The sequence below is a fragment of the Diplotaxodon limnothrissa genome, linkage group LG22 (genome assembly GCF_057381915.1).
Source record: "Diplotaxodon limnothrissa isolate DT_005_m linkage group LG22, D_limnothrissa_male_GT1.1, whole genome shotgun sequence".
Lineage (NCBI taxonomy): Eukaryota > Metazoa > Chordata > Actinopteri > Cichliformes > Cichlidae > Diplotaxodon > Diplotaxodon limnothrissa.
Window position 1 is genome coordinate 3466603 of NC_140616.1, and position 24476 is coordinate 3491078.

The 24476-nt window shown below is 40.9% G+C and overlaps 1 protein-coding gene across 1 annotated transcript; it reads right to left on the reverse strand.

The window, feature by feature from the left end:
* Positions 1–1183: 1183 nt before the first annotated feature.
* On the reverse strand, positions 1184–7766 carry LOC146609201 (glyceraldehyde-3-phosphate dehydrogenase-like). Its single transcript, XM_085346548.1, has 12 exons — positions 7724–7766; positions 7429–7476; positions 4246–4345; positions 3922–4031; positions 3754–3844; positions 3420–3535; positions 3156–3237; positions 2411–2562; positions 2213–2291; positions 2036–2119; positions 1753–1850; positions 1184–1452 (listed from the first exon to the last, which is right to left on the reverse strand). Exons 2-12 carry the CDS (start codon positions 7449–7451, stop codon positions 1383–1385), a joined length of 1005 nt encoding a protein of 334 aa, XP_085202674.1. The 5' UTR covers positions 7452–7476; positions 7724–7766; the 3' UTR covers positions 1184–1382.
* Positions 7767–24476: the final 16710 nt, after the last annotated feature.

The following is a 24476-nucleotide window of genomic DNA, read 5'->3' on the forward strand; positions in this document are numbered from 1 at the left end:
ATGACCCTCTTTATGCGGAGGAGCTGTGCGCTGAAAGTCAGAGGATGCGTTTTAAAATGATGCTTTAAGGGCCCAAAATGGCAGCAAAATGATCAAATCCAAAACGAGCACTGCAGTAAAGCTGTGCGCGCACAATGGAGCATAAAACTCGTAAAAGCAGATACACCACTGCACCCTGCAGCAGAATTACGGTAAACTTTTAGGCAGGACTAATTTCTAAAGCGAGATAGAGCCGCGATGCGCACTACCAAAACGTGATTTCTCTTAATTCAAGCACTGGAGGGGAAAAAAACCCCATCACGCTAAATAAATATTACTTTGCCTTTATGAACATTTATGCAACGTACCTACAGTCCGAGGTGTAAACGCCGACTGTGGCTCCAGGTAATCAGGCGAAGTCAGTGAATCAGCGGTGCGACACAGACCAGGAATAAACAAGCGAGTGACTGCGGCTGCAGCTTACCGTACTCATTCTGAAAGCAGGACACCAAGACGTTTCAACTACAGTAATAACCGGACTAAAGGAGCATCTACTTAAACGTAAATGAAAGCATTTTGGTATAAATACCAACAACCGAAGTTTAGAGCTCCTCAATTAGCCAAAATTCCTTTAAAATAGTTTAAGCACACAAATCTGAGAGAAAGCTAGCGCCAATCTGCGCACTTGTTTACAGAGATGACACTTATAGAAACTAGACAGTTTGAACAACTCCAGATGCATTAACGACCTTCCAGCAGTCAGACTACAAATGCATTTCAACTTTATGCAAAACCACTTTGGTGACATGGAGAAAACTAAGCACATTATAGAGCCAGCTCACGTTCAGTTACAACCAGCGTTTGTCAACTACACTCATTACACATGTCAGGTGTTTCCATAGTCACAAAAGTGACTTTTACAGACTAGATGTCATTGAAGGGCTGGATTTGTATGAAGAAGCCAGTCTGGACAGGTCTAATGCTACACCTGTCCATTCTAAACTATATACAATTTAAATTGCATATCACAATGTGCTTTAAATGCCTTATACCAGGGTTAATGCTGAAAGCTCTTACACCGAATGTAAACATGATCTGAAATAAGGCTTCAAATATCCATGAAGTTTGCATAGGCAGCAAAGTTTCTCCCTGCTTCGTTTTTCCTTTTGGAAAAGAAACTACACATTTCTCATGAATTGTGTTCTTTATTTTCAAGTGCAAAGGAGCCACAAGATTAGTAACAATACTGCAAAGAATCTGTACAAACATCACTTCTGACAGAACAGGGGACAAGCTTATTTTAAGCAGGACAATACATTTTCTCTCCCCATTGGTCAGGTTATTCAGTTTGTCCTTTCTGCAGATGCTGTGACATCCAGGTGAAGGAATGATGAATCAGGATTTCACTCCTTAGAGAACATGTGCACGAGCAGGTCACACACACGGTTGCTGTAGCCAAACTCATTATCGTACCTGCAGGTACAAAAATGAGAGCAGAAGGTTCAACAGTGGAAACGTGAATGAAGATGGGAAAGCTGCAGGCTTTAGTGCATAATGGCTAACTGTTTAAATCACAGAAGTTTGTCTTCTTGGGGCACTAGGTGTAAACTCTGTGACTAGGAATACCAGTCCATTACATTTTTACTCATTTCATACTACATGAGATTCAGATTTCCATTTGTAGTAATCAATTCATTTAAATGCAGCAAACAAGCTTTGGTCAACTGAGTTTAATAAATGCAGTTTCATACTAGAGACATGTTCGAGTCTCACCATGAAACCAGCTTGACAAAGTTGTCGTTGAGTGCAATGCCAGCTCCAGCGTCAAAGATTGACGAGTGAGGGTCACTGTTGAAGTCTGTGGACACAACCTGAACAGAAAGAGTGCAAGTGTAGTTGTTCTGTTAGTGTGCCAGTCCTCGAGCACATCTGTAAAGCTAGTTAGACAAATGCTGCCACCTAGTGACTCCTGTGTGGCCACACAAGTGAAACAGTCTCATTCTCCCCTTTTAAGAGTATAATGTAGCCTGGTGTTTCAGATGTGGGTGTTTTGTACCTGGTCCTCTGTGTATCCCAGAATTCCCTTCATGGGTCCCTCAGCAGCAGCTTTGATCGTTTTCTTTATGTCTTCATACTTTGCCTGAGATGAGAAATTATAATCCTCAGATTAGACAAATGCAAACTCTAGATAAGGGAACATGAATCAGCTTTATGTCAATTATGAGACGCTTACAGGCTTCTCCAGTCGGACAGTAAGGTCGACGACAGACACGTTGGGGGTGGGCACACGGAAAGCCATACCTGTCAGTTTACTGTAACAAACATTCAAAGCTCAGGGCATTTTGCTGATAGTTTTAGTCATTACACCGTCCTGATCCTTTTCAGGAAGACACATGTGCCATTTTAAAAAGGAGAATTAGAGGAAAAGTACCCGTTCAGCTCAGGGATGACCTTGCCAACAGCCTTGGCGGCTCCAGTGGAGGCAGGGATGATGTTCTGGGAGGCACCACGGCCATCTCTCCACATTTTACCAGAGGGCCCGTCAACAGTCTTCTGTGTGGCAGTGACAGCGTGGACTGTGCTCTGAAAGAGCAGGTAAAGGTTATTCAGAGGCAGAATCAGATAGTCCCAACAATGTGAGCTAATCTGAGCAGCTGTCGGACAAGTTAAACAGAATTTCAGAGGCAAGTAGCTTTGTTGATGTTGTAGAGGGACCACATTTACTTGATGCAGCAGAAACACTTTGTGACAAGAGAACTACTGGAAAGCAGGACCCTGATATAGACACCCAGTATCCAAGCTTTCTGATCATGTGATGTTTGTGAAGGGCCATCAGTCTCCAGCATCAGTGACTAAAATTTGGTGAGTCTGCCACAAAGAATGACCCTCCCCAGAATGTCAAACTGAGGAGACTTTGAGCTTTTTATTGGCATTGTGCAGTTTTTGCACAGCGAAATTGGGTAGCTGGACCACAAAGGTGCAAAAGACAAAATACAATGAGGGGGGGGGGGGGAAAAAAAAAGTGCAATGTATACGTATGTGAGTACTAGCAACATGTAACTAAATAAAGTTGTTGCTGAACGCATTGTACAGTTTGTTGGCCGACTGCTCTTAAAGTTCCTAAAATCTTCTGGTTATAAGAGATTCACTCAAAAGAAGCAGTATCAGTTCTTTACCATGAGACCTTCCACGATGCCAAAATTGTCGTGTACGACCTTGGCGAGGGGAGCCAGGCAGTTGGTGGTGCAGGAAGCATTGCTATGGAGAAAGCACATGTCAACTTAATGTATGACAGCTTAAGTGCAGAGATGCTACACCAAACAAACTTTAAGAAGCCATCTAGACATCTGCAGCCAGCTGTCCAAACAGCCATTATAGAATCACGCACGCACACACTCACGCACACACGGCATCTGTAAGCACTCCGTACCAACACTCACCTGACAACCGTCAATGAGTTGTTGTATTTTTCGTGGTTGACACCCATTACAAACATTGGTGCATCAGCACTGGGAGCAGAGATCACCACCCTCTTAGCTCCACCCTTCAGATGAGCCTAACAAATCAAAATAGAGCTTAAGACTGATTGTACAATCACTGATGCTTCAGGAAGCTCCAAGATTATGCAAACTAGATTCCAAAAAGATTGCATTAATTTAGAGATACAGGTCAGGATGATGAAAACTGTTCCTTCAACATGTGAAACAATCCAGTCATCTTCAGGGTGAAACTGCACTTTAGACAGGTGAGAAAGCACAACAGCAGCCAACTTACAGAAGCCTTCTCAATGGTGGTAAAGACACCAGTGGACTCTACAACATAGTCCACACCAGCATCACCCCACTTGATGTTGGCGGGGTCCCTCCTATGCAGTTCAGAGAAGTTAGTTATTCAATCTGAGGCAAACTTGCTGGACAAAGTGCACATGTGACAGCTACGTACTCTTGGAAGACCATGATGTGCATGTTACCGATGACCAGCTTGCCACCCTCAGTCTTCACCTCTCCGTGCTTCCAAGTGCCGTGAGTGGAGTCGTACTTGAACATGTAGGCCTGCATTAAGAGGTGACCATTAAAAATGCAACAAAACCTGCCATTTAAGAGAAGTCAACATGAGGTCTCTAAAACTTCCTGGTGTCCTTGACAACGCAGTCTTTGCTTAAAATGTTTCATTTAAGAACTTTGATTCTGTTTAGTAATGTAGGAAAAGCAAACAGGCTTGTTAAGTACCATCAATTTATAGAGCAGAAGAAACCCATCCTCTCACCATGTATTCCAGGTCAATGAAGGGATCATTGATGGCTACAACCTCAACCTTACCACCAGCAACAGCAGCACGAGTCACCAAACGACCAATACGTCCAAATCTGAAATGCAGGTCAGACTAAAGAATCAGTACAGATATGAAAGGGAGCAAGAACGACTAGGTTGTTGTGAGACAGTAAGGATGAAATATTTTGTTGAATTCAAACTGAAGACCCTTGTAATGTCTGCATAGTCCAATTAAAATATCAGGTTCCAGGCCCAAGTTTTTAAATTGCAACTATGTCCACTTTATTAATTTCCTGTCTGACCAGCAGGTTTAATCTGAGTCACTGCAGAGGATGGCTTTGCCATGCAAGGCCTGCCAACCTTGACTGAAGATAACAGTGGCTGGCACCAGCAGCTGATAGCCTGTTTAGGCCCAATATGGGCACTGTCAGTGAGGCAGATTGAAGAGTGTGGAACTAAGGAAGCATGAGGGTCGAAAGTTCAGAGCACGTTATAGTAATGAGATAAAGAGGGTTGTGAAGTAAGAGTTTCCGAGAGAAATCAAGATATGCTACAAAGACAAGTTTTTAAATCACCCAAACATTTGTCTCTAACTTTTTCATGTTTTGTGACAAGTTGAGTTAGTGCTTCAGAATTGAGTGTGTGGAGGTGTTTGAGTACAACAGTTGCTTGTGGGTTACCCAAACAGATTAGGCCATTCTTGTGAATTGCTGCCTCCAAGTAGATTTGGAGGCATACAAAAAACAAAACGCAACAAAAAAAAAAAAAAAAAAAAAATTTGTCCAAGATGGCAAAAGGCACAATTTTCCTCATCAAGTTTAAGTTCTGAACAAACTTAAAGTGGGATTTCATATGTGGATGAACCAAAAGCAGACTTTGCCTTGCGACTGCAAGACAACCCGTGTTTAGTTATAGCCAAGATACAGTTGCCACATAGTTGGAATTTGATTGTATTCATGGCCTTTCAATAATACTGCATTTAGGCTCTATTGTATTTCAGCTTCTATCAGAGCAAACAAGGCTGCTCAATTCAAGATTTCTAAAGATGTGGTGAAACATGTTTCTTCATGTAAACTGATCTGGAAGCAACATGCAACTCTCCTAAAGAAGTTGCTAAAAGCCTGCAGAAGTTAAACGTTGCCATTATGGACGAGCATACCAACTACTGTGTCAGAGGGAAGCCGATAGTAAATTCAGGGTTGAGGCCACCACTAGCTTTGGCTTTAGATCAAGCTGAAGACAGTGAGTTGTGGCATGAGCTATTGAGCACCAGAGTTTTGTCATGCAACACTGCATGCCTTCAGTTCACACGAGTCACATTACATAGTTTGTTTGCAACTGTATCCTGCAACAGGAGACAAATATACAACATGCACACAAAACGACTTTATCAGCTTTGATGTATCAGGAAGCTGAGACTCCTTTGAAACTGCTAGAGAACTTTATGGGTTGAGTAAGAGGAAATCTGGACAATAGCAAAACAGGAAGGAAAGTCTTAAGGGGAGCAATTTGAAAATTCATATATGTAGGAACCTGCTCATATCAGATAAAGTCCATGTTCATCAACTGGTGTTCTCTTAAAGCCATTCACCTCATGAAATTTAGAGTTAAATGTAAAGTAATTACTGAATATAAAGTTCTTACTTTTGTCAAATATAAAATTATCACAAGTCAGATGTAACCGTTTCACATTTAACTGATATTAGAAATCACTAGCACAGTAAAATGTTAGCAAGTTTAACTTCAGGTGGGATGACAGCATGCTGCCATGGAGGCTGCTTGCACAGTCTAGTTTGTGGCAAAGTCAGTAGTGTACATATCCTTAAAGTTAGTAAGGGGTCAAGAACAAAACACTAATGTTGTACCATTGGGGGACACTTATGAAATTTGGCAATTCTAGCAGCTTTAAACACAAGCAGCTTCACTACTGTCTCATTAGTGAATCATTTTAATTGTCAGGTGCAGAAACCCTCAAGTTATCCTCTCAAACTCTTTGTCAGGCGCTGCCATCATTGACAAAGTTTTGACAGGAGGGGGAAGAGCCACAGGCATGCAGATTTCCTTTGTTTTGGAAAGCTGCTGAGCAGCCAGAAGGCCAAAATGGACTGGAGCCCATCTTCTGTTTCTGAGCCTCATTGTGAGGTACGTGTCCAAAATCAGGGAGCCAAATCACCCTGCGGCTCTGCAGCAGCAGCTGCTGCTTCACAAGAGGAAGAGAAAATGTTTCAGCTGTGATCTCCGAGTCTGAGCAGTGTCCACACAGAGTCGGCCGATCACTGATCTCCAGTGGAAAGGTTAAGGAGTTAAAATTAGATGAGGGGAGAATGAAGAGGAATGTGACAGCTGAAGAGAGCAGCGATACTGACAGAAGGGCGTTGTTGAAGAGCGGACGCCAACTGTGACACCACCAGACTATAAATAACCAGAGAATAGACAGGTCCAGACCGCAGTCCTGTCCTGCTTTTAGGGTTCAGATGATGCTCAGGCAGCACTCCAGCGGTCCTCTGTGAGGCAGCTAAATATTTAGACACCTTTAAGTGTCTGGCATTTCTAGATTTCAAGCCTTGTTTAATTTATGTTCATTTAACAAGTTGCCCTTTTACCATCTTGACAAGAAGTTGCCGTTTCAGCTTTCAAACATTGGCAATCAGTTTGTATTTTGGCCTCCATAAGGCATTTGTTTAGCACATTTCCAACAAGGTGTTAAGTTTAAACTGCTTTTGCCACTTGATTAAATCTTTACTTCATGAGCCAATAAGTAAAACCACAAGAGGACAACATGTCACTAGAGGAAAACCAAATCGAAGGCCCTACAATTCAATTAAATTGCCCACTGATCTAAATTTTAGAAACACTTTCAACCTTTGACATAAACACTTGTGTCAATACAGCATTCAGACAACAGGGGATGAAGTTAAAATACCTGGATACAAATCAAGCATCCAAAGAAATCCAAGAATCTTATCCGGGGTATACTGAAATGCCTGCTTGATTATCTACTTTGAACTTTATTAAAAGATATACAAATAAAATGCAAGACTTAGTTGCACCTACTCAAGTTTTACTAGCATCAAACCAAACACCCCTTTGCAACACATGGGGTAGTGATTGTTAATTAAGCCGATGAGAAGGAAACCTCTGCCAGGACACCTGCACAATGACAGGTGTAGAAACTTACCCATTGACTCCAATCTTCACCATTGTGCCTGATGTGGTCTACACCTCACTGAGAGGGAGGAAACAGTTTAGCCTTTAATTCACTTATACAAGAAGAAGAAAAAAGATGCACATTCAAGAATTAAAAGATTAACGTTTCAAAAAACTCAAAACAAAACTTTACAGGAAGCAGAAACCGTGTAATAAAAACGCTACTTTCTGTGTGTTTCGTTCACCTGTTACTCTGAGCAGCAGGTAAAACTGTCAAAGCTCAACCACTAAACAAAGGCAACAAATGCGGGAAACCAAACCCTTACCTGAGAGGACACTGGGATACGAACGTCCTTCGGAGAAGAAGCGAGAACGGGAAAGAAGTTTCGAGGCACGCCATTTATATGCGCTGTCCTCCCGGGCCACGCCCCCTTCCTCAGTGGCCCAACTTTAAAGGTCACGTGAAGCTGCGAACGAGTTTAATTAAGAGCGTCGTTTTTTTGTGCGGTCTTTGCTCAGTCTGAGAGGTCGCTATACAACAGAACCACAGTGCAAATGTGCAATCTGTAATGGCATAATTAGAATTAAACGCCACTCTTCAGAATAGTTCCTGGAAGGAGCTCCACAGGAAAACACAAGAACAAAACCATGTTGTGGCAACTGGGAATTTTAGGAAGGAAATACCAATATCATGGGAATAATAATAACATAAATAACAAAACATCCACTTACAATTGTTTTGCATTTGATTCGTTTGCCCAAAAGGACAGCAAACAACACACAAAATCGCAGATTTCATTAACAGCTTTAATATTATCATTTCTGCAGGCATTGCAATGATGTTGCCAATGTCAATTTTATGTTACTGTATTTATTTTTCTATTTTACAATCAGACTCATGAAATGAAAATCTGATATCATGAATAACGACATCTTGTTACTTCATGTTGCAGAAAATCTGGAATAACATCCTTTCAAATGGTGAAAGGCTTTTGCTTTGTTGCTCCAGGCCACCATCATTTTCTAGCAAAAACGTTTTTCTTCTAATTTAATCAAAGATTTACTCACAATTTATTGATGATTGTGTGTAATTTATTTATATCATACATTAAATTAAATAATAGGTTAATCAAGTGAAATCACAATTACCAAAACGGATTTCTCAATGTTATAAAACTGAAATGTGATTTACCTTTTAGTACTGTCAGAAATCTGTGATCAGTTGGGTATAAATCCATCTCTGTAGCTGTGTTATTTTCAGCAAGCACAAAGAATCTATTTTTATTAAAAAGACAACTGTCAAAAATTACATAAGAGAGTTTAATGAGGAAGGTGAGAGCACTGATGTGTTAATCTGGTCCTCGGTCCAAAGTCAGACCTAGGACACCCCCCCCACTGCTGCCCTGTCCAGGCTCAGTCACAGGATGATCCTGCCGGTCATGTGATGTTCGGGTTTCCACCACTACGTGAAGCATATCACACACAGACAGGAGGGCAACTTTCATAGTCAGTCTAGTGCTAATCCCACTGAAGCTTAGTTTTATGTATTTAAATGAAGAAATATTACAGTGAAACTTACAGGGAAATAATCACAATGATTTTTTGAATTCCCCCAACAAATCTCTGAATGCAGGCTTGTGTGTTCGTAGCAAAAACTACAGGGGTGGCAGAGCCTCTGAACTTTAACAGCAGTCGCGTTAATTTGGTCACCAAATGTGCTGGTGACCAAATAAATCTCTACCCCAGGAGTTTCAAACTCATTTTAGTTCATGGACCACCTACAGTTCAACTTGATCTCAAGTGGGGAGACTCAGAAAAAACAGTCCAACCTATAAAAACATATAGAAATATATTTTCTTTTAAGTGTAAAAATGTGCATGTACTCTCTGAAAACATTCATATGTAATGTACCATAAAACAGATGATTAGCAGCCTGAGATGGCTTAGGAAAACTGAGTATAGTCTCAACAGTGCCAGTTTTCCTCTTTCTGTCAGTCTACTATCATTAGAAAAATGCTGCAGAACTGCATCGGGATGTCGTCTTGGCTTACAGGTGTCGCTCAGATTTTTGTAAAAAATAAGAGACAAAAACTCCAAAAATGATGCCGATGCTGGCTTAGATTTTAATGTTTTGCAAACCCGTCCACTGGGCCAGATCTGATCCTTTTGTTGGTCTATTCTGGCCCTTGGGCTGTATGTTTGACACATCTGGTCCTAAGCTTTCCACTTCAGCCAGAAAATCTAAACGGTTATATTCAGCAACCAGAGAATTGGATCATATGGAAAATTAATTCATCCAAAAATATTATTATCTCCCACGACCCTGAATTGGATAAGCAGAAGAGAATGGCTGGATATTTATTTTAAAGCTTTGAAAACATGTTACAAATGAAGTTCCCCTTGTAAAAATAGAATAATAATGAGTAATAACGAGGCTGAGTAATCTGATACGGCTTATCACTGTAAGTTTCATCTAATGTTAATCAAACAAGAAGACACGGTATGGTTGGAATCCACATATGGTGGTCCTGTGAGTATTTTCAGCAGCACGATGGAGTAATGAAGGAATGTCACTCAGCGTGGCTCACCGAAGTTTTAAATAGATTTTGGTAACCGACAGAAACCCGCAGGTATAAGACTTTTGAGGCTATGAATGCACACACAATACTGTTGTGTTTTACAAATGCACAGACTGTATATAAAAGATGGACGTAGCTGTCGTCAGGTTGCATTTTGATTTTCAAGCTCTTCTTTTGAAGCCTCAGGCTGCACGTTTTGACCCTGAGATTTTGGTGTTTTGAAACTTGACATGATGTGTGGAGAGTGAAAGGAGGACACATCATAAAGATTTGCCTGGTTTATCATCTGTTTTCTTCTCAAAGGGACCATAATTTATAAAGTCAAATCATGTTGTAATAAATAAGACTTAACACTTTCAGTCTAAACCACAAACATCACCAAATACATGCATCCAAACCTGTGACATTTGCACCCCATTCATACCTGGTATTACTGCTTGGCCTAGAACATTAAGTCCAAGAACATAGTTCATACTTTGATCAGATATTAGAAGGTACAAATGCAATCTATGCAGCATGACCACATCTTCAAGAAAAAAGAACACATTTTGAAACCAATAATAAATGAAAGGTAGATAATTATCCAGATACCGTATCTCTATACAGACTGCATGGGTGTATTTTAGTACTCACAAAGCAAAAGAACAATCTAGCCCTGCGGATCAAAGAACATACAGCTCTACAGGTCAGTCAGTGGAGGGTAACATATAAAGGTCAGCCTATAAATATGGCATCCTGTTCTGAACTCTCTTCATATAGACAGTATGTTAAAGAGTGTGACATTTAGGTGAGCTGGGCACCTCTGTTCGGGGTCAGACACACCAGAGGGTTAGCAAGAACGTCTCTGAAACAAAAAGGGACTGAAGGTTGGTTTGTATGTTTGAATGAAGCCCGGACAGCTCTCAAAAGCAGAGCCCAGGTGAGATAAATGTGCGCCCTTTGTGTGCGTGATGGTGTAACTGTGCACATATCTGCACTGAATGTAATGCAGAGCCTGATAAATGCTTTGTCTTTGGTTAGGGGTGCATTCTAGCTGCTCAGATAAGCCCCATGATCCAACACAGCCATGCCTTATCTAGGAAAAAAGAAAGGAAACCTGGTTGCTATGACAACCCCAGTGGTTAGACAGCTGGTTAATAATTCAAGTCTCGCTTGCTCCTGTCTGATATTTGTCTTTCTGCTGCACAGACTGTACAAACATTGTCTAAAATTCACAGACTATGTCACTGCATTTCCAGAGGAAGTCAAAGCTCCTGAAATGAGCTGCTCTTCCTCTCGATCTTCTCACTGCCCCGTTCTCTGGCTTCATTTCCATCGGAGCTGAGATTAAAACCTTCTACCCAAACGCATTCAGAAAAGTATTCTGCTATACCGTGCATCAGTATTTGAATTTGCTATGACAGAAACTTAAATAAAGAAAATGACAGTCAACAAAAGGCAGAAGGAATGCAGAACATCGGGAGCATCAGGAGCAGAACACATTAAAAATAATACATGAAGAAAGTTTGAAATCATCTTCATGACCTTCTGCTGTTTCTTCATCCTTTCCCACCGAGCAGCTGACTCGAAGTTGCAGGAGGCTCAAAGTGTTTGTATGAGTGACCTTTAATGATTTCATTTTAAGCTGATGACATTTATAACATTCCCCCTTTTTTATTAAAGAATGGATGTGTCTGTGGGTGTAGAAGGAAGGAGAAAGAGGCAGTGCAAAGGTCAAGAAGCAGATTTAAACCCAAAGAACGAGAGTGGGCGATTAAACCCGCTGAGCCTCCAGAACAACAAACACAGCCTGCGCTTTCATTCAGGCACACGGAGTGATGTGGCATTAAGGCTTTACTCTTAGAGCCTTATAACACATGCAAGTGATAATGTCTACAAAAATGCTGGGAACAGAGATTTTAGCTTAAAACTGCTAATTGCTTCTCCTGAACCACGATCTCTGGTATCCAGTTTAAAGTGACGGGTCATCTTTTTGCATTTAGTTTTTTTCATCCTTAAAGATACTTTGTTATAAGTTGCCCAGTTTTGGAATAATTGGCTGTAAAGATATAGTTCTCTGTTTCCTTTAATAAAATTACATTTTGTCTCAAAGCACCAAAAGTATGTTTAAAAAATGAGCAGTGATGTCTCTTTCCAGAAATCTCGGCCTTGTTGTGAGCAGTTTCATGGCAACTGTATCACTCTGCAGAAGGAAACACGGATCTACTGATGACAGGAGCTAAACAATCATCCTGAGAGCTTCTAATATAATCAACAGCTCCCGCTATTTAGACTTCCTGTTTAATAGGAAAAATGTTTTCTTCTATTCTTCAGTTGTTTAGTAAAACAGACTGAGATAATAGTTATAATACTGGTTTGCACTACAGCCAGATGATTTTCTCTGGTTTGGAGTCAAAGTAAAGAAGATGAAGCTGTGTGAGCAGAAGAGAGAGGACAACAGACAAATAATGCTGAATATGAAGCTGCCAGGCAGGAGGAAAAAAGGAAGACCTCAGAGGAGATTCATGGGTGTAGTGAAGGAGGACATGCAGAGGGTGGATACGACAGAAGAGGATGCTACGGTGAGATGGAGGCAGAGGAGGAAGAAGAAGAAGACATACTTTCACTTAGGTACATCAAGCGAGTGTGGGCTTTCATGAATCCTGAAAGTATCAATCAGAAGTAATTTATGGACAAATTCAGCTTCTCTGTAAGAAAAAAAGATATAAATTATTTGCTGCTATTCTTTCCTTCAAGATTTCCTGTAGTTTCTTGTTTATGAAGGGTGTACTTCTTCAAAGCGAGGGAAGTCAGCCAAGTTGAGTTTGGAGTCACAGTCCTCTGCTTCCCAAAGGTGTCTCCTTTTTAATCTGATTAGATCACCATGGAAACTAAACGCTGAAAGTATTACCTGGTCATGTTCAGAGCACTGATTTAAAAATCAGTTGGAAGTGCCACGTTTTATTTACAATGAAATCTGAGTGTGGTGTAAATTCTCTGCTGAAGGATTGTGTTTGATATATGCTCCTTGTTAAGCTGCACCTTACTAACACCACATGGAGAAGACGTGACGTGAGTATGCATTGCATGGTCGCAGGAATTTACATTTATTTAGTTTTTATGCTTGATCCTAAATGGGTCCTTGATCAGTTTTCTGTAACATGTTGGAATGACAGCTGTGAGAAAACTGATCTTTGTGTTGGTTATTTGTCACCAAAAATATTGAGTGATTACAATGAATTTCACTTTGATTTGGCAGCAAACTAAACAGATTTCCTTATTTCCTTGAACTGGGACAGTGTCAGAAATTAATAGACTAAGTAGCCTTTAATGTGTTAATGGATCAACTTTAAACTCTCAGAACTCTAATGAAGAGCTGTCATGTTACAAATACTCATTAACATTTTTTCTGAGTCTTTTGATTCTTTAGTGTTTTTATCGTGGGGAAGGAGCGGGGATGTTTCCCCTGCTCCTCACTGAAATCTACACCTCTGGCTAAAAAGGGCTTGCAGATCACTGAATTGTGTTTCTGCTTTTTGGAACTGGCTTGTAAATTAAAACCGATTCAGATTCTTATCTGATGGCCTTAAACACACATGAAGTGTCACCTATTTATTAACGACTGCAGGCTCCTCCCTCACTGTTACCAGGACAGAGAGCCACGTTTGAGGCTCTGCAGGTAGAAACAACAGCGTTTGAATTTTAAATGACTCTTCGGTGCATGGTTACATTTCCAGGGCCAGCAACTCCACTCCAGTACTCCAGTAAGACGTGTCAGACATTATCAAGCTCCTTCTCTAACAGCAGCAGACGTCTGTCAGAACGAGGCACTGCTGATCTTTGTTGCTCTGCAATTGCATCATCTTCATAGGTACATGATAAAATCCTCTGGGGGGAAAACTGGAGCAGCTGGTGTCCAGTGAAAATAATAAAGGGGACAGAAAAGCTCCTCCTAAGAACAAGTGCAGGTGTGTGATGGGAAGACCAGAAAAGCCACAGAGAAAACCATCGTGAGAATATGCACAGCAAAGCACACCGTGCTGCTTTTAACTGACCAGACGGAGAAGATTTGTATGACAGGCGGGCTACATCAAATAGATCAATTTTTATAATGATAAATAAATGATCTATTAGTTCAAGAAAAAAAAAGGATTTGGCCTGTAGATGTTTTTTAAAAATCCCAATCAAGACAAATTGAAGCCTGTGAATAAAACGAGATGATCTAATTTCACAAACTACAGAGCAGAGACAAAAAAAGAGGGACGAGGAGGTTTATGAACAGATGTGAGCCAGCGAGGAGACAATGATCAATACACACACCGGTGATGAGAAAGAGAAAAGAGACAGAGAAGGAATCGAGGAGGGAAGGCTTTCCTCTTCTAGACTCTAGAATTGAAACTTTAGTGGACGAGCAAGGAGACAAAAACATTTCCAGTCTCACATAAATCAACGGTCCTCTCTTTCACTGCTGTTTGGCGCCCTCTAGTGAGACCACATGCAACCAGCTCAAGTCAAACCTTCCTGATAAAAAATAATTGTTATTTATTTATACTACTTTTTAGCTTTTATCTTTACTTTCTGGTCCCATGACTAAAGTGTATGAAACCAAATGTTTGAAATGTTAAAAAGCTAAAACAAATGGGTTCATTAGTTCAACAAAATGATGAAGAATCAAAATGTTTCAATTAACTTGAATTCAAAGTTACTTCTTTACCGGAAAAAAGGTCGGCTGAAGCCAACAGGACATCTGAGTAAACCTCACCGCACAGACAGATTCTGAGATGTGGTTTAAAGTACAAAACTTTAAGAGCTCCGCTGGAAACTTCTGTTTCTGACTGACAAGTTTTTAAATAATTTTTCTTTTAAATTTAAAGCAAACAAACTGAGTAGACCACACAAGCACACCAACATCAGCTGACAGTTGTGGCATGAGGAACTAAATAAATGTAGCAGTTTGTTGTATTCTGAGCTTTCAAACTGCTGCTACAAGCTTATAAAGGCTTCTTATAAAGTGCTTTTTTTTAGCTTTCTAACTATCACACACACATATAATCTGATGGACCATTGGGGACAATTCGGGGCTCATTATTTTGCCAAAAAAGCTTCAACTTGCAGACTGGAGAAGCCATCCAGCCCTAATTATAAACGGAAGACATGATGAAGCATCCACTGTAGAAAAATATGGACAATATGACAGCTCCTCGTAAAGAAAACCAGCATGTTGCAGAAATATCATCTTACTTTGGATTTAGCATTTGCAGTCCGAGTGGCAGACAGCTTAGATACGTCTAAGGTTAGAACAGTTAAACACGGTGAAAGTAGTTCAGGGTAATTTAAAGAAACAAATTCCAACCTGTTGTTAGGAGCTGTTATTCTCTGATGCTTATACTCACCAGTCTCTTCATTAGGTACACCTGTTCAACTGCTCATTAATACAAATATCTAATTGGGGGAAAAAGGTAACTTGTGTGACTCTGAATGTTGCAGCAACCATGAAACATTCAGAGTTGACTGGAAGCTCTGAGCATTTCACAAACTGCTGATCTACACAGATTTTCCGTCGCAACCATCTTGTTATGGAGAATTGTTAGAAAAAGAGAAAATATGCAGTGAGTGTTTGGGTGAAAATGTTTTCACACAGCTTCACCTGAACAATAACTGAAAACTGAACAACAGAAAATTGGAAATTCAGTGCCTGGTCTGATGAGCTTGAAAGCTCAAACATTTCAGGCACGTGATGGTGGAGGCGATGTTGTCATGGCACACTTTGGATCCCTTAGTAGCAGCTCAGCATCGCTTAAACACCAGAGACTACCAGAGTATTGTTTTCTGTATGTGTCCGTCCTTTATGGCTGCAGTGTACGCGTCTGCTGATGGCTGATTCCAGCAGCACACAGTTTCTTTGCAAAGCAGAATGAAAATCTGGCGTTTCATGTACAAAAAGGCACCTGTTACTTTGATTACTGCCAGATTAGCTGATTGTTGTGTAATAGTTTGAGTTTGTTAAACTTGCATTGAGTGAAACTGTAGATTTTATCTTGACTTTTATGACATTTACCCACTCTCGTCTCTGGTTTTGACAGGCAATTAATCCTACAAAAAACAAGATAAAATCACCTTTTAATAGCAACTTTTAGACATGATTTCAGTTAACTTTTGTTTTTTTACTTGCATTTGTTTCACAAACACTCGGTTATTTATACACTCGTCAGTCACAGAGCAGCGTGATCACTCATTTAGATGTCATCCATTCACAAAATGCCATTTATGCTACTTGATGAATGTGGAATGAATATAAAAGATTATCTTTCTTTTAACTCTACTTTGGGCGATCGTAGCTCACGAGTTGGGAGTTCGTCTTGTAATCGGAAGGTTGCCGGTTCGAGCCCCGGCTTGGACAGTCTCGGTCGTTGTGTCCTTGGGCAAGACACTTCACCTGTTGCCTACTGGTGGTGGTCAGAGGGCCCGGTGGCGCCAGTGTTCGGCAGCCATGCCTCTGTCAGAATGTGTGTGTGAATGGGTGGATGACTGGATGTGTAAAGCGCTTTGGGGTCCTTAGGGACTAGTAAAGCTCTATACAAATACAAATATTCTAAATATTCCACCAGGTTTACCAGATATAATCTCTAAATTTGCCTGTCAGTTATTTTGTCCTTAGCAGGTCATGCTTGGAGGGTTTTCTGTACCCGGTTCCACAGAACAGGGCTTTGAGAATCTGTAAGCAGAAAAAGAAAAAAGCAGTTTAGAGAAAAGCAACATAAATCACTATAAACCTGCACAGAACTGCAGGACCGGCTCATCAATAACAGTTTCACATGTCCTGTGATTCACAGTTTATATAAAAATATTGATTGATATTGAAAAAATGAGACTTAAACAGCAATCTTGTAAGTTTCTGGAGCAAATCTAAATCATTTTTCATGCCTAATAATCAGCACAGCCTTTTGCTTAGAAGAAAGGAAACACATTTTTAGGTTTCAGCTGAGGAGAAACAAACATGCACACACAAAGATAAATAAAGTGAAATAACAGCTGACTTGCAGATCATAAGCACAAGCTTGGAGCAGTGCGTGATTAGCTCATTAAACGTGTGACAGACAGTTTTGCAAGCCGCCACTTTAACCCACCTTTTCTCCGCACGATGGATTAGACCATCCATCTTCATCGAGCTGCAGCCTCTGCTTCGGCCAGACCGGCTAAAATCTAAGAGCTGTGCTGGCAGACGATGAGCGCGTCGTCCTTGTGTTGTCCTCTTTTACAGGAAGGGGCCTCTAATCAGCTCTGCGGAGAGGATGCTTGGATAACTGGCAGGAAACCAGGTGAGAGGAGAGGTAAATGAGATGGGATGGATGCTGCTGGCAAAGGCTGGTGTGGGCTGTGTGGGATTTTTCATTCATAATTCATTCGCCCAGTTTATTAGCTTACACTCCAAAAACTAAATTTGAAGCAGTGAGACAACAAATGGGCCTTTGTTTTGGAATGATGACAAAAAAGAGACAAAGTGTAGGTTAAAACAATACTGGCTTGTGACTGGTACAGCAGATAATTGGTGCTTGTTTTAAATTGTTATAAAACCTAAAATGATCTAAAGACACAATCTCTGTGACTTTCTATTCCCCCCAAAATCTGTTAGTGTAGTGTAGTGTAGTGTAGTGTAGTGTAGTGTAGTGCCACTTTGCACTACAAGAAGGTGGAGAGGGTAAAACCTTTAATTAATCAGGTAAGTCATTAGGAAAAGGAAAAATGATGACCTTGTTTGTGGGACAATCTTTCAATATCTACATCAATATAAATATTTAAATTTCTTCCAGTGGGGAGTCCTTCCTCTTCCTCATCATCGCTAAGCACTTGCTCCTGGGGCATATTCAGATCACTGGGATGTCTCTCTGTTATTACCCAAGCAGCAATCTTTGGGGCTGAAAAATACATGAAGCCAGTTTGAAAGTTTAATAACGAGAGATGATTTGGAAGAATTGAACTAGATTTATTGAGACAGAGAAATTGATTTAACTCAGATGATCCACCATGACAGAAAGAAATCCCAGCAGTGACAGGACTGAGGACAGGACCCCCTGAGTCTGGAGACTGGTGATGAAGATGAAGACTGAGGTTTGGATGGCGCTCTCAGTGACTTGGGTGAGGTGGACATGGCGGAGGACGATAGAGAGCACAGATTTTAGCCATGCAGAGGAGAGGCCGATTGGCCCAAAGACAAGAAGTCAAGAAGATGATTGGACTAGATGTCAGGACTGAGACGTTGTGGGAAAGTGTTAGTGATGTAAACTAAGCAACTAGGAAAGCAGGAAGATGAGTGATTACAGATCATCCTTATTGAGCAACGCTTAAGCTTCATTAACAGAAGTTCCTCAGTTGGCCACTAGAGGCTCTGTTCAAAAGGGAGTCAAGCCCCACTCACTCTCCTGTTAAAATGACCAACTTTCCAGCAGAAATAAACATCTTAGCAGCCTCCTACAAAAACAGTGCTGGTGTCTGTGGACTGCTTCGCCCTTCATAACAACTTTATAGGGTTATTTATATTTTTTTCACACTCATCCACCTTGATACTGGAGTCAGGGGCGGAGATGCATTAGCTGAAAAGTGTGCCAGCACAGGCAGTTGTGGCTGAAGGCTGTGTGCTATCGGCCTCACCCCTCCTAACAGGAGGCACTAACCTGGACGTGGCCACATGTTCTTTATCATCATATATTATGGCTTTCTGTGTGCCGCAAATGGGAGAAAGAAAGCTAATTTATTTAGCCAGATGGTGAACAACATGTGTTTCGAGCAGATAGTTAAATTTTCGGAGCCGTTTTCTGCCTCTGACGCCTGAGTGTTGAGCAAAGTGAGGAGGAGTAGAGCTGATAATTTAATATCTGCAGCTTTTATTTCAGAGTCACAGTGTCAGTCAGATGAGAGAACAGCAGGGGAGCGCTGCTCTCTGAGCTTTGCACCACTCAGCTGCTAACAGTGTTGCAGCTACTAACAGTGATTTAGCTAAACCCAAAGAAAGAGGAAGCAATCTGAGGTATTACAGATAATGTATATACCTCAGATTCATTGCTGTGCCAGAAGTACAATGACTTTGACTACAAAAAAACCACCTCCTGGAGTTACTTCTTCTCTACATTTGCCTAAAACTTGTCTTTTCTAGACAGTGGTGACTATAGGACAGATACAAGATACAAGAAAGGAAATATCATGAAATGCTTGCACCTTCAAAATTCTCATTAAATACAAAATATCACTTAAAATATCTTAAATGTACTTCAGAGTATGGCACATAAAACATGAAAAAGAATAGATTACATAGTGAAGGCTTCAGGTGTGCTTGACTAATGGGACCTTATCCAGATGAAACCCTTGCCAGACACGGAAACAGCCGGGAATGGAGGATTCTACTTTTTTCTCCTCAGCTGGATGCTTTCGCACTTTCGTTTACATCACTTTGGTTCCCCGCTCAGCACAGAGCCGGTGAACTCGACCCTGTGGAGCCGTTTTGTTTTGGTTTCTGAAGCCTGACGAGCAGCCCAAACGCTGCTTCGGAGGCCTTTTGGCGGCAGCGGGGAGCCGAGCAGCGGGGACGACACTGTGAGCTGAAAACAAAGAGTATCGATTCTGCTGGACTCAAGTATGGGATCAATCATTGTGGCATTTACTGTGAGCTCTGTGAAGCCTATAACCTGCTGCTGGGCCTTGTGTGTGTGTGTTAGTATGTGACTGTGTAATCGTCATTCATATCACAGAGAATGATGCTGAGGTGTCAAGGTTGAATTAAAGCAGCAACCTTTAGGGTAACTTTATAGGATGTGCAAATGCTAAAGCTACTACAGAGGCCATAATTATCTTTGTTATGAGAGGAAAAACAATAAACGGCACTGGAAATGAGCAGAAACGGTACTCAGGACTCAAAATGAAGCTAAACTAGAGTGAATGCTGCTCATATTACCAGGACAAGTGAAAATAAAAATACTTGATAACTTAGAAACTGAGATTCTGGGTTCATCCAATTCTCCAGGACAGTGCCAGCAGGGAGAATTTGATGGTAAACATGAAATGTTTGGATTTTACTTGAACATCCTGCATTTGTGTCCCCTTCTTTGATTTGTAACTCTTTTATGATCGTTTAGACTGTTTTAGGTGATATTTGTAAAAATAAATGAACAGAGCAAACTCATTTTGCTCTTATGAAGGGTGTGCTCTATATTTACTGCACTGCAACAGGTTTGTAAAGCCACATATTCAGCTGATGAGCCCCTCCCGCCCCGCAGAGGAAACCCCGTGTGTTGAAGCTCTTTAAGCAGTCAGGGTGAGTATTTAAGGAGTAAGTCCTCCTCTCCAGCTGCCAAGGACAGGATTACTCAGCAGACAGCCACACTGCTGCCTTCATCTAAACACATCTTCTGAAGACGAGCCGCCCCGACCTTTCCCTCAAAAACCTCTAACCTGAAGCTAATTCCCAAGCTAATCTTAGCAACTCCAAAAACCAGCCAGAGGCGACTGCATGAATTCTGATCATAGTAAGACAGCCTGATGTTCTGCAAAAAACATTATTACCAAAAAGAAACCAACAGACAGAAATCTGGTTGGAGCTGAGCTACTTTTAGATAGAAAATAAATTACTTTTGTTACTCACATATATTCTTTTCTTTATTTCTTCTTCCATCCAAAAGAAGTGGCTGTATTTTTATTATTATTATTTTTTGTTTAGTTTTAGGTAAAAGGGAAAAAGTGCATCAACCTAATCTGAACATGTATTCATTTATTTACTTGTCTTGATTTGAATTGGTTCGGAGACTTTCATGAAGTGGGAACAAATCAAATCACATTTTTGATCAGACCTTGAACTCTTGCACATGCATATATTTGTGGTGTTTGATTAATGATCCTCATTTTGTCATTTGATTTTTACAGATAGGATGGAGCTGGTAGCCAGAAATAGACACTTTGATCTTTTGATGAAATTTGCTAAAATGGATATTTTCTCTCTGTGAGTTCTCAGTAATTTTAGTGGTTGAGTTAAAGCCAGCTGGACTTTTCCCCTCACTTCACATCTTTGCTCATATGATCCCAAAGACTCACATGATGACAGGGTGGGCCATTGACCAGCTCCACGGTGACCACCTTTAAGGTGTCATGCTGCGCTCCAGGCACCTTAAAAGTCAGAATCTGCATAGTAAAGTAAGACACACAGGGAAAAAACTGTTTCGCTTCTTAAATAGGTATAGCAATTATCACACCACTAGCAATACAGCACAATATTTTTTTGTGCTTAAAAAACACTGTTGCAGCACATGCATGCATATACCTGAACAGGTATATGCATGCATGTGCTTACGTTTGTTGTTGGCCTCTCGGATGGCCAGGACGCCTTTACTGGCTTTCTGGGTGAACCACTCATAAGTTGATTTAAAGGGGGAGGAGCTACAATAGCTTGTTCCTGGCAGAGAAGACATGTGTGACATAAATGAGGAGTCAGCCAATCAGAAGAGCGTTTGGTTAAAGCACGGGTCCTCAAACTGTGTCCACTTCAGAAACCCAAAACAGTTTATCCACCAACTTTTAAACAAGCAGCTGAAACTCCCCTCACCCCAAACCAGTCATGGAGGATGGTGGCCCCTCCCTGAGCCTGATTGAAAACAGTTTACACAAGCACCTCCCCTCGTAAACCCCCCTATGGTTCTAAAAGAAGGCACTATGTGTGTAGGTGTGTGCACGTCTATGCATGTGCAAGAATGTGTGTGTTTTGTGTACGTGAGAATGTGTTTGGGGTTGCCTTTGTGTGATCTCCTGCTCACCAAAAGGATCATAAAAGCAGGAAGCTTACCACACAAGAAACAGATCTTTCAGATAGGATGTGCTTAAAATAAAACCTCCCCCAGCACCAGAGTGGCTGGAGAGGTGGTCAGAGACAAAGGAATATCTTTGATCCTATAGTTTGAAACTAAGACTTTACAAATTTAAGAAACACAATGACAACATTTAACAATTTGACTCCAACAATAACAAAAGGCAACAAAAGACAGAGAGTAAGAGCATTAGGTAACATGTATAATGTCCCTTGATTAAAGAGCTCAGGGGAGGAGCAGCTCAGACTGATAAAAAGACCTGGTTTACACTCCAAATTATAATTTTTTTCTACTCCTGGCACTCTGTGATGTCACAGAGAAAAGACATTCCTAATAAGGTCATCAGATCCTGTGTTTGTGAAGGGAAGCCAATCAGAATAAAGCTGTCTTAAAAGGCAAGGAGCCAGTAACAGTTTGTTTCAGACATAAGACAAACTGAGCAGCAGCATAAGATGAGGACTATGAAAGTGCTGGAAATGAGCAGGACATTTTTACTACTGTGGGGACATCTGGCCTGCAGGACTGGAAAAAACAGAGAAAACAACTGGACTCCGCTTCAACACATTTCCGTCATGTGGTTTTCTTCCATTTGTTTTGGTGCTAAAAAGCAATTTAACAACTATTGTCCTCTGAAAAGCCTTTCATCACTTTCTTTTGTGCTCATACGTCCCTCACTCTCCCTCACACACACACACACACACACACACACACACACACACACACACACACACACACACACACACACACACACACACACACACACAACCAGCTGTACAATTAAGTATCATGCACACTCAGTAACACACTCCCAGCTATAAATAGTTAGCACTGTTTGTCTTTATGTAGACACATAACATTTCTCCTTCTTGTCAGTTCCCATTAATTTTCTGCTCCTTTTGCACCGTCACCTCACCCGTCTCTCATTGCTCCTCCTCTACCTCCTTCTTGTCTTCCCTTCTCCTCTCTCAGCCAGAATACTAATAACCCCTTTTCCTCCGTCTCTTACTTTTTTTACCCATCTGAAGTTTTTTTTCTATTCCTACAGAAGCTCATATTCCCCATAAATTTTCTCTGCTTGAATTCTTTCTCCTCATCTCTCAGCATGACTCAGACTTCGCCCTCCTCCTCTCTTTCATCCCTCCATCACTTCACTCTCTCAGGCGAGTTTTTATTTGGAAAGCATCCACAGTTGCTTGGGTTTCACCTCCCTTTTTTGCTCTTTCTATGTTGCTCCCCTTCCATCTAATTCCCATTCATCTCTTCATTTCTACCCATGACTGTTAATAATTCTCAACAGAAAACCTCCCATATGCTCTGCATCTCTCTGCCAAAGACAACTTTCAATTTGCTGATATGAGTCAACATTTCTCCTCTGATCAGAGTAAACGGGAGCATTTGCAAATATCATCAGACCACGAGTCTCCTCACTACAGTACGTGCAGCACCCAGCTTCCCGAAACCATGTTTTTACATGCAATGCTGAACTTTGGACTTGATATTTTTATTCTTTTTAATTTCAGGGCACATCTGGCAAAGCTCAGGGCACAGACGTCACTTCCCACCAGTGTCCCATTCATTTTATTTTCAGCTATGAAAGCTGAAGGTAAAAGCAGAATGACTCATTCTGTGTTCGACAGTTTCAGAGTATTGTTTGACTCTGACTAGCTCCCTGTGAGTATGAGTGCTTTCAGGGCCTTATACAGCACTGTGCAAAAGTCTTGAGCCACCCCTCGTTTCTTTATATTTTACTATGAAAAATGGGAAACAAGTGCAGGAATTTGTTGAAATGTGATACATACATGAAAATTATAGTATATAAGGTACGAACAGAGTTCTGTTCAATTCTAACAAGTCCATATTTAGTATGAGCACCTTTAATCTTCAACAAAGTCTGAACTATCTGAGACAGGCTTTCTTTAAGTAGTGTTCTGGAAAAGTTCTCCAGCTTTTTAAAAGGAAATTCAAAGCTTTTCTTTGGATTCTCACTAGTATTGGTTCTGTTTCGATCCATAACTGATCACCAGTCTCCAATTAACCTAACCCCACTAACTGCATGTCTGAGGAAGGAAGAGAACCCACGCAAACTCCACCTGGCCAGGTGGTGGGAATCAAACTCAGGAGCTTTTTGATATGAGGCAACACTGCTAATCACCGTGCCACCATGCTGCCACAAAATATCGCATGGTGGATTAAAATCCAACTGTATTTTTGTACTTGTCTAGTTTCCTCATCCTTTCAAAGACACTTTGCACACCATGCTAAGATATCCAATGTTTGTTCATCCCTTTCTACTAACATTATTGCTAAGGATTGTCTTATTGCATTGGAGTCACACTGGGTTAAATATGTACACTTGGGTTTTAAGGGGTATTTATTATTTTCTTCTTTTTTTTGGGTTGTATGGAAGCCCCAAACGCAATTTCATTGTTCTTGACAATGACAATAAATAAATAAATACTAAATACTAATACTTGAGTGAGGGTGCTTTTTATGATTGAGTTATTTATTGGCCACTGACTTTAGCGCTGGGTCTAAAACACATTCCTCTGAAAATGAACAAGTACAAGAACTGACATGGCATTAAAATAGGTCCAAAAGCAGCTGATGTCCAAAGAAGAACTTTGGCAAATCTTCAGAAAAACCTTGAGAACTGTTTCTGACGACCACTTTAAACA

Bases quoted from the DNA above. Each gene is read 5' to 3' on its own strand.
- LOC146609201 (XM_085346548.1), bottom strand. From the start codon at position 7,451: ATGGTGAAGATTGGAGTCAATGG. The intron at 4,032-4,245 runs GTGAGAGGATGG...CTCTTAATGCAG, and splicing joins TCATTGACCTGGAATACATG to GCCTACATGTTCAAGTACGA. The intron at 3,238-3,419 runs GTGAGTGTTGGT...CTTTCTCCATAG, and splicing joins AACTCATTGACGGTTGTCAG to CAATGCTTCCTGCACCACCA.